The 10,708-nt window shown below is 47.0% G+C and overlaps 1 protein-coding gene across 1 annotated transcript; it reads right to left on the bottom strand.

The window, feature by feature from the left end:
- Window positions 1-685: 685 nt before the first annotated feature.
- Window positions 686-4,680, bottom strand: LOC103168221. The gene is made up of 2 exons (XM_029080457.2): window positions 4,485-4,680; window positions 686-1,742 (listed from the first exon to the last, which is right to left on the bottom strand). The coding sequence occupies exons 1-2, from the start codon at window positions 4,488-4,490 to the stop codon at window positions 861-863; spliced, it is 888 nt and encodes a 295-aa protein (XP_028936290.1). The 5' UTR covers window positions 4,491-4,680; the 3' UTR covers window positions 686-860.
- Between the last annotated feature and the right edge of the window lie 6,028 nt (window positions 4,681-10,708).

Here is a 10,708-nt window from a genome sequence, read left to right as displayed (position 1 = left end):
GACAATACCATGATTATTAACCGGATCTTCAAGAGGTACTGCTTCTTCTCAGGCTCTTTCAATCAATCAGGGAGTAGTATTTATTGAGTGCTTACTGTGGGCAGATTACTGTACCAATTGCTTGGGAGAGGACAATACAACAGAATTGGTAGACATGTTCCCTGTCCCCAAGGAGGTTTTACTGTCTCTTCTTCCACCCCCACTTCCTGATAGTAATAATACCTCCATTCTTGCTATTTACCAAAGTGAAATACGCTTTCTGCTATTGTTTTAATCCTCATTTGAATAACAGATGTAAACTGAGTCTTTATAAGTTTAATTATCCAAATTCTTTAGGGCTTGTATTGTCAGCCTCTAGATCAGTCATCTTCTCAATTCATTCAATAGTATTTATTGAGTGCTTACTATGTGCAGAGCACTGTACTAAGCACTTGGAATGTACAATATGATCCTCAGGATAGATTTGCATAATAGTAGCAACTATTAATAGTAAATAGCATTTAAGTGCCTGTAGTGCACAAAGCACTGAATGAAGTGCTGGAGTTAAAATACAAGGGTGAGAATTAGATTTGGTCGCTGGCCTTCCCTGTCTAAGCATAAAATGGGAGAGAGAATAGATGACTGACACATAAGGAAAGTCAAAATAATGAAGACACAGAGCATCAAAGACAAGGAAAATGATAAATACCAGGAGAGTAATAGAGAACTGTGGTTTGAGGAGCAGAGTCCAACATCACAGCCACAGCAGAGGGTGGGGTCCTGAAGGATGTGGTGAAGTCCTGGATCCTGGGGGCTTGTGGCTTTCCAAGGGTCTAAAGCTGTGAAGGTAGTCCCCAGGCAGGGGGAACCGTCCATTGCCTTCAGGGCTTTGGTTGGCCATAGCCCCAGGGGAGATAGCACGAACAAGGGTTCACCAAGCTTCTGGGCCGTGGAGGCAAAGTTGGTTGAGAAGGGGATGCTCCGTGGGCCTCAGGACATTGGCAGGCCACGGCTGTTACGCCATCCCCTGGGTGGCGGTAATGGGGAGGAGACACTTGACAGGCTGTAGGTCGTTGGCAGGCCGTGGTAATGATGGTGAGGGACTGAGCCAGGGTCCAACATCTCATGGCTCCGGTACAGAGGGGCCGAGCCAAGCCCCAGCAGTCCCATGAGTGGCAGGGATGGGGAGGAGACACTGACCAGGCTTCAGGGTGTTGGCAGGCTGTCTCCCTGGTGGTGAGGGACTGAGCCAGGGCCCAGCATCTTGCAGCGCCAAAGGCAAGGGATTGAGCCAGGGCCCAGCATTTCGCAGCTCCAGTGGAGAGGGGTTGAGAAAGGTACTGGGAACCCCACGAGTAGTAATGACCTGGAGGAGTCACTCGATGGGCTTTAGGGCCTTGACAGGCCTCAGCTTCAGGGGCGAGGGAGTGAGTGCCTTGGCAGTGTCTCCCCAAGTGGTGGTAATGGATAGGAGGCACTCGACAGGCTTCAAGGCGTCGGCAGGCTGCGTCTCTGGTGGCAGTGTGAGCGAGGGCCCCATTTGTTGCTGCTCCAGGGGTGAGGGATTGAGTTAGGTCCTGACGGCGTTTTGAGGAATAGAGGCAGGGAGGGGACGCACTGGGGACTTGAGGGTTTTGGTAGGCCGTAGCTGCAGTGGTAATAGGGTGAGCCAGGTCCAGGCAGCTCGTAGCTCTGATGATGAGGGAGACAGTACTAATGATGTTTATGAAGAACTTCCAATGCATTAAGCCCTGTGATAGGCACTGGGGGAGAAAAAGAAGATACTGATTGACACTTTTCCGGGACAGAGTTCACAGAGTTGCTGCAGGGTAGGACAGTCATTCAATCAGTCAATAATTGTACTATTTACTGTATCTAAGATATGGTACTAAACCCTTGGGAGAGAATACATTCAGTAGATGACAAAAACCCTGCCCAGAAGGAATTTGCCATCTAGCTAAGGAGAGATTCATGAAATAATTTGCAAATAGGAGGGATATGTTCAGATAGTATAGTATGTAAAATAATATGTACAAAAGTGTAATGTGGGTGCAGTTACATGGAGATGAGGGTGGAATTCAGAAGGCTTTTGAAGATTAGGAGAGTTGTGGTCTGGTGGATTTGATGCAGGGAGAGACTTTCATAGAGGAGAAGCAGCGCGGCTTAACCGGGAAGCAGTGTGGCCTAATGGAAAGACCACGAGCCTGGGAGCCAAAGGACCTGGACTCTAATGTCAGTTCTACCACTTGCCTGCTGTATGACCTTGGGCAAGGCACTTAACTTCTCTGTGCCTCAGTTTCTTCAACTGCAAAATGGGGATTCTATACCTGTTTTCCTTCTCAGACAGACTGTGAGTCTCATGTGGGACAGGGAGAACTTAGAACAGTGTTTGACACCCAGTAAGTGCCTAACAAATACCATAAAAACAGGGGGAGGGACCAGGGGTCACAGGTGAGAGAGTTGAGAACAATTCAATGACAAGGTGAGCTTGGAGGGATGGAGAGTGCAAAATGGAGTGTACTAGAGGAAGAGTGGGTAGATATTGTACTTTTCCAGTGCTTAATACAATGCTCTGCACACAGTAAGCGTTCAATGAATGCCACTGATTGATTGGTAAGAGGGAGAGAGCTGATGGATGGCCTTAAAGCTAATGGTTAACAGTTTGATGAGAAGACGAATGAGTACTCATTGGAGGTTTTTGAGGGGTGGAGAGATGGGTACAGAAGGATATTTTCAAAAAATCATCCAAGACGTAGAATGTATAAACTAGAAAAGGGAGAGGCTGGAGAACCTGGGAGGAGGCTCATACAATAGTATCTGGGGCTGTGCTGAGAGCCTGGACCAGGGTGCTGGCTGAGCTGAGAAATGTTGTAAAGGAAAACCAACAGGATTTAGCAACAGGCTGAATGTGAAAGCTGAGAAACAGTGAGGAGTCAAGGATCAGATTAAGTTTGTGGGCTTTGAAGACAAGGAGGATGGTGGTGTGGTAATAATAATAACAATTGTGGCATGTTAAGGGCTTACTATATGCCAGTCATTGTTATAAGTGCTGGGGTAGATACAAGTTAATAAGATCGGACACAGTCCATGCCCCACATGGGGCTCACAGTCTATGTAGGAGGGAGAATGGGAATTGAATCCTCATTTTATAGCTGAGGAAACTGAAGTCCAGAGAAGTTAAGTGGCTTGCCCAAGGTCATACAGCAGGCAAATAGAGCCAGGATTGGAATCCATGTCCTCTGACTCCCAGGTCCGTGCTCTTCCCACTAGGCTCCTCTGCAATGTAATCAACTGTTATAGGAAATATATGTGGAGAGGATTTATGAGAGAAGATGAGTTCAGTTTTAGACATCGAGATTAAGTTAGAGAAGCAGTGTGGTGCAATGGAAAGAGCACGGGCTTTGGAGTCAGGGCTCATGAGTTCGAATCCCAGCTCTGCCACTTGTCAGCTGTGTGACTGTGGGCAAGTCACTTAACTTCTCTGTGCCTCAGTTCCCTCATCTGTAAAATGGGGATTAAGATTGTGAGCCCCATGTGGGACAACCTGATTCCCCTCTGTTTACCCCAGCGCTTAGAACAGTGCTCTGCACATAGTAAGCGCTTAACAAATACCAACATTATTATTATTATTATTAAGTTGTTGATGGGACATTCATCATGGCCATCAGTGGTATTTATTGAGCACTTACTGTGTGCAGAGTCCTGTACTAAACGTTTGGGAGAGTACAATGCAAGATTCATCTGGAGATTTCCTGCAGATGGGGAGAAAGGTCAAGGCTAGTGAGGTGGATTTGGGAGTCATCCACATAGAGGTGATCGCTGAAGCCAAGGAAGTGGACGAACTCCCTGAGGGAGAGAATATAAACTGAGAAGAGACGGGGACCTGGAATAGAGTCTTGAGACAGTTAAGTGAGTGAGAAGAAGAAAAGGAGCGAGCCGAAGAGACTGAGAAAGTGAGGGTGAGGGGAACTGGGGAACACACAGGGAAAGAATAACACCATAGATTCAGCCAAAACAGCAATTTTCCAGTTCAGTATATTCCTTCTCCCTGCTTCAGCCAGGGCCATCTTGGGTTCCCAGCAACAGAACTCAGAACAGAAAGGAATGAAGAGCATCTGTTTACACAAGAGGAGCATCAGACAGCAGTTCACTCTAGGGCATGCGTTCGAGAAGCAGCATGGCCTCATGGCAAGAGCACGGGTTTGAGAGTCAGAGGACGTGGGTTCTAATCCCAGCACCACCACATGTCTGCTGTGTGACCTTGGGCAAGTCATCTGTGCCTCAGTTCCCTCATTTGTAACATGGGGATTACCTTGTATCTACCCCAGTGTTTAGAACAGTGCTTGGCACATAGTAAGTGCTTAACAAATGCCACTATTATTATTATTACAGGGAGAGAGTTTTAGGTAGGGGACACTGCCCACATTGGAGAAGATTTTTCACTTTCTCATCTGGTTGGTTTTCTCATCCGGTCTTTCCATTCACCTCCCAAAGCCACTCCTCACCCTCATGACTGTCGGCTTCCTATTCTCCTCTGCTGATTGTCGGGGCCCCTTCTTCCTCCTCCTGGGCGTCCTGCTGTGTCTGCAGCCGCATTTTCCTCAGACCCAGCTTTGGCTTGCCCATGGCTCTGCTCCAACACACTCTTCCAACTGTCAGCCTCAGCTGCCCTACTCCAAATGTCCAATTCCAACTGTCACTGAACCTTCTGGTCCCCAAGTTCCAATGCTCCTTTCCTTAAAGAGGCAATGCCATTTGGGACTAGATGCAAATGGAAAGACAGTCTTTCCACCTGCCTTTAAACTACTGCTGAGCTATGATGGATGCATTTTCCCCAGCATTATCCTGGAACCTTCATTCCAACCTGCAGGCAGAGCACTGTACTCAGCACTTGGGAGAGTACAGTAGAGTAGACATGATCCCTGCCCTCAAGGAACTTTCACTTCAGCAGATTTAATCTCCACTTTACAGAGGAGGAAATGGAGGCCCAGAAAAGTTAAGTGACTTGCCCAAGGTCCCAGAGATGGTAAGTGGCCTAGTGGAGAGAGCATGGGCCCAAGAGTCAGAGGACCTGGGTTTTAATAGAACTCTGCCACTTTTTTTTTCCAGTAGTATTTGTTAAGCACTTACTATGTGCCAGGCACTGTACTAAGCACTTGTAAGCTGGGTGACCTTGTGCAAGTCACTTAAAGTCTCTGTGCCTTGGTGACCTTATCTGTGAAATGGGGATTAAGACTCTGAGCCCATATAATAATAATCATCATGGCATTTTTTAGCACTATGTACCAGGTACTTTTCTAAGCACTGGGGTGGATACCAGCAAATCGGGTTGGACACCGTCCCTGTACCATGTGGGACTCACAGTCTCCAACCTGATAAACTTGTATTCTAACCCAGTGCTTAGTACAGTGCCTGGCCCATAGTAAGGGTTTAACAAGTACCATTAAAAAAAAAAAAGTGGCAGAGCAGGGATTAGAGCCCAGCTCTTCTGACTCTTCCTTGGCACTTCAGAATTTGCCACGTTTTACAATCCTTCACCATTTACCTTCTGTACATTCCTGTGAACTGGGCCTGTACTGTGATGCTTCGTGATAAAGAAAAGGAAATGGAGACCTAGAATTAATGACTTATTCAGTCTCTTAAGAATGGGGTTTGTCTCTTTGAGCTCCTTCCTCTCAGTTCTGTGTTTAGTATTGTAGAGCCCCCTGCCACTCATAATCTGGCAAGGGGTTCCCAAATAACTGGGAGGTCCCGGTTTTTCCACAAAGTCCCATGTAGAGCTTGGCCCGATGCTCAGCTATCTGCTATCAGATGGCTTTCATTGAGCTTATTAGCCAAGAAATGGTCCCCATCAGGCCCACTGACAAGGTCTCCTCTCCCCTTCTCTTTCCTAGTGTATCGGTTTCCCATACAGCAGTGTGTTTAGTGCCAAAATCAGGTTACCTTCAATCACTAACTCACCAGTGCTCCTTGGGTATACGTGAAGATTGCTTCCTGCCAACCTCCATGACTAACCTTCTCAAATGACTCTGTTCCAGAGAGTCATTCTACCCCTCCTACAAGTCTGGTAGATTGTTTCTGAACCCAAGATTAATCTCTCTTATCAGTCTTTCCATTGCTCAAGTTTCAAGGACTGATTCAGTCAAGACTACATACTTCTGGCCGCTGCGGGCTGAGCAGCTGACTAACCAGATCGGAGCATGATCTGCATATGAATCTAAAAGTGACTCCAACATTGAGGCCTCCCAAAGTACCTGACCTGAGATGAGTAATGTAATTCCAACCAGTTGTTGAGCTGTTGGCCTAATTTGACAGTGGAGACAGGGCTAGAGTGTCCAGGGAGTACGAATCAATCAATTACCATCATTATTATTGTTATTATTGTTATTGCTATTATTAAATGCTTAAGAGAGTAAAACAGAAGCAAGACACATGTTCCTTACCCTGAAAGACTTTACACTGTTCCATGGAATGTTTGCCTATTCTTCACAAGGTGTCTTTGCCTGCTTTAGGAATTTCTAATTATCACAGTGATCTTTTGGCTTCCAGACAGTTCTTTTATCCTGTTGGGCGCCCAACGAGGGAAGAGTTTGTCAGACTCCCTACCAAAGATGATAAAATCCTGCAAATCATAGATTTCCATGGTTAACACCAGTGGTACTTTTTTCTTGCTGCAGTTTATGGTCAAATCGTCCTCTGAAAGGAACGACAAGCTCATGAGCAGGGCATGTATCGGCTTATTGTTATATTGTACTCTCCCAAGTGTTTAGTTCACTGCTTTGTACACAGTAAATGCTCAATAAATACAATTGAATGAGTAAATGAACGAATGACAACTGAACCATGCTCAGATGCAGTCCTCCATATATTAATATGAACAATTACTATAGCTTCAGAGGCCTTGTTCTTTAAGAGGACTGAGGACCTAAACCACTCCTTTTCTCTTTAACATGGTTAGCCCAAACGAGCCAACTTCTACATGGCAGTTGTCTGCCTCCACTATTGGCCCACTGGGCAACTTTGAAAACTATCCCTAAACCTCTCTATGCCTCAGCTTTTATTGCAAAAGGGTTAAGCTTGCCTTGCCGATAAAAAAAAACCAAACAGCCCATAAAATGAGAAGCGGCATGACCTAGTGGATAGGGCTTGAGAGTCAGAAAGACCTGGGTTCTAATCCCAGCTCCACTTTTCTGCTGTGTGACCTTGGGCAAGTCACAACTTCTCTGTGCCTCAGTTACCTCATCTGTAAAATGGGGATTTAGACTGTGAGACCCTGTGGAACAGGGACTGTGTCCAACCCGATTAGCCTGTATCCACCCAAGCACTTACTACAGGGCCTGGCACACAGTAAGCGCTTAACAAATACCACAGTTATTATTAATTATTATTGCCATCACATGATTTCCCCACCTTCAAAGACATATTAAAATCACATCTCCTCCAAGAGGCCTTCCCTGACTAAGCCTTCACTTCTTCTACTCCTTCTCCCTTCTGCATCAGCCCTGTACGTGGATTGTTTTGTCACCTCCACAGCACTTATGTACGTATCCATATTTCATTTATTTATATTAGCGTCTGTCTCCCCCTATGGTCTGTAAGCTCATTGTGGGCAGGGAGCATGTCTACCCACTCTGTTATGTAGTACTCTCCCAAGTGATCAGTACAGTGCTCTGCACACAGTGCTCAATAAATAAATGATTGATTACTTGGCTCATGTGCCTCTCAAATTCCTCTGATAGTAAGTACAAATGCACATTCCTTCCTATTAGCCTAACACCATTATTCATGTGAAAGATTACACAGTTGAAGAGGAAGTGGTTTGGCTGAGTAAACCCGGAAGTGTTGTCTTGACTTTTTCCTCAAAACTGGTGGCATCGATTACAGTCCCAGTCATATTTCAGTTTCTAAGGTTTGTTAATCTTAATCTTCCATGATGCTTCCCGGTTCAGTTCCTTAGTTGTTACTAGTTCTTCTACCCTTACTCTCTTGTTTGTTCAAACAACAAATCCTCTCCCATTGGCTACATTGTATTCGGAGCTTCATTTCCATCCTTTTTAACTGCCAGCCCGTACGATTATATTCCAGGAAGTCTCACCCTTGCTGTGTTTGTCGTGATTTTACAGTGTCTTCAACCCTTAATAAATGTTTGCTGCCAACTCTTCAGTGCTGGATGGACAGTACTTTTCCCAGTGAGTACAGTCCCAAGTTTTCCTCCAGTCTCTGGGCCAGAGATTGTATTTATCAATACAAACACAAATCAGTAGTTATTGTGTGCAGAGCACTGCCCTTACTCTGGGTTATATCTCCCACTGAGGCTCATAAAATGAGAGGGTATAAGGTTCCCAGCCTAGGGAGGGAGGAAGCAATGAGAAGGAAGTAATTGTTGAATTACTGATTTAAGACCGGAGACTCTACAGTCAGCTCCTGGGAAACCACACTAATAATACCAATAATATGAGGTGGTAGAAAATAAATATAAAATGGGGGATGTGGATGGGTCCCAAGTAGGGTGGCAGAAGGTGGTTTCAAAACTTGCCTAGGCAATAGAGGGGGGCAATTTTGCATCAGTGGGGACTGCAAAAGCATTGTTATGGAACAAAGATGCCCGGGGGGGGGGGGGGGGGGGGGGGGGAAGAATGACAGTTCTGTAGCTAGAGTTTAAAAAACTTTGAAAGTTAGCAGAGTAGAGAGTCAACCCCAAATAATGGAGTTAACCCCAATCAATCAGTCGTATTTATTGTTTGCTCTTTGCGGGGCACTGTAGTAAGGCCATGGAGAGTACCTAGTCCATGGAGAGTACCTTCTTTTTTATGGTATTTATTAAGTGCTTACTATGTTTAAAGCACTCTTCTAAGCACTGGGCTAGATACAAGTTTATGTTGGACACAGCTCTTGTCCCACCTGGGGCTCACAGTCTAAACTGAAGGGAGGGGTAGGATTTAATCCCCATTTTATAGATATTTGAGGTGCTGAGAAGTTAAGTGCTTAGTACAGTGCTCTGCACACAATAAGAGCCCAATAAATAGGACTGAATGAATGAAGTGACTTATCCAAGACAGCACAGCCAGCAATCGGTGGAGAGGGGATTAAAATCCAGGTTTTCTGACTCCCAGGCCCATGCTCTTGGCACTAAGGCATACTATTTCTTTTTTTTGAATGGTATTTATATGCCAGTTCCTGTACTAAGCACTAGGGTAGATGCAAGCTACACAGGTAGGACAGAGTCCATGTCCCACATGGAGCTTACTGTCTTAATCCCCACTTTACAGGTGAGGTAACTGAGGCACAGAGAAGTGAAATGACTTCCCTAAAGCCACCCAGCAGACAAGTGGTGGCGTCAGAATTAGAACCCAGGTCCTTCTGTTTCCCAGGCCCGTGCCCCACCTCCTAGACCCCACTGCTCCTCCTTCCCAACCCCCTCGCTTTTAGGGAAGAAGGGTGGGTCAGCGGAAGGAGCCCGGGCTTGGGAGTCAGAGGTCATGGGTTCGAATGCCGACTCTGCCACTTGTCAGCTGGGTGACTGTGGGCAAGTCACTTCACTTCTCTGGGCCTCAGTGACCTCGTCTGTAAAATCGGGATGAAGATAGCCTCATGGGGGACAACCTGATGACCCTGTATCTACCCCAGCGCTTAGAACAGTGCTCCGCACACAGTAAGTGCTTAACAAATACCAAAATTATTATCTTTGGAAATGTCCATATCACGGGGCAACACCCCACCCACCTCGAGGGCTGAAGTCGAAATGCGAAGCGGCTGGACACTGTTCTCCTTGCCGCCGCCAAAAGCAAAACTAGAGAAAGAAAGAGGAAAAGAAAATCAACCACAAAAGAAGAATAGAGAAGCAGCGGGGCTCAGTGGAAAGAGCCCGGGCTTGGGAGTCAGAGGTCATGAGTTCGAATGCCAGCTCTGCCACTTGTCAGCTGTGTGACTGTGGGCAAGTCACTTCACTTCTCTGTGCCTCAGTTCCCTCATCGGTAAAACGGGGATGAAGATTGTGAGCCTCACGTGGGACAACCTGATGACCCTGGATCTCCCCCAGCGCTTAGAACAGTGCTCCGCACATAGTAAGCCCTTAATACCAACATTATTATGAAAATGGGGATTAACTGTGAGCCTCACGCGAGATAACCTGATGACCCTGGATCTCCCCCAGCGCTTAGAACAGTGCTCCGCACATAGTAATGCGCTTAACAAATACCAACATTATTATGACAATGGGGGATTAACTGTGGGCCTCAGGTGGGATAACCTGATGACCCTAGATCTCCTCCAGCTCTTAGAACAGTGCTCCGCACATAATAATAATGTTGGTATTTGTTAAGCGCTTACTATGTGCCAAGCACTGGGGGAGATACAGGGTGATCGGGTTGTCCCACGTGGGGCTCCCAGTCTTCATCCCCATTTTCCAGACGAGGTGACTGAGGCAGAAAGAAGTGAAGTGACTTGCCCAAAGTCACCCAGCTAATTGGCCGAGCCCGGATTCGAACCCATGACCTCCGCCTCCCAAGCCCGGGCTCCTTCCACCGAGCCACGCTGCCCGAACAGCCAGAGGAGTAAAAAGAGGCGCGGGCACGCGCACAGGCCTGTGCAGGGCGCGCCCCCGCCCAGGTGGGGGGGGCGCTCCCTCCGGCTCCCCCTGTCACGTGACAGGAGCCAGCCAATCCGGGGAGGGGGCGAGGCCCGGCCCTCGTCACGTGGAGGCCGGGGCCGGCCGGAAGTGGGGGGGGGG

Source organism: Ornithorhynchus anatinus, chromosome 16 (assembly GCF_004115215.2).
Source record: "Ornithorhynchus anatinus isolate Pmale09 chromosome 16, mOrnAna1.pri.v4, whole genome shotgun sequence".
In the NCBI taxonomy this organism is placed as follows: Eukaryota; Metazoa; Chordata; class Mammalia; order Monotremata; family Ornithorhynchidae; genus Ornithorhynchus; species Ornithorhynchus anatinus.
This window is presented reverse-complemented; position numbering and strand designations above follow the sequence as displayed.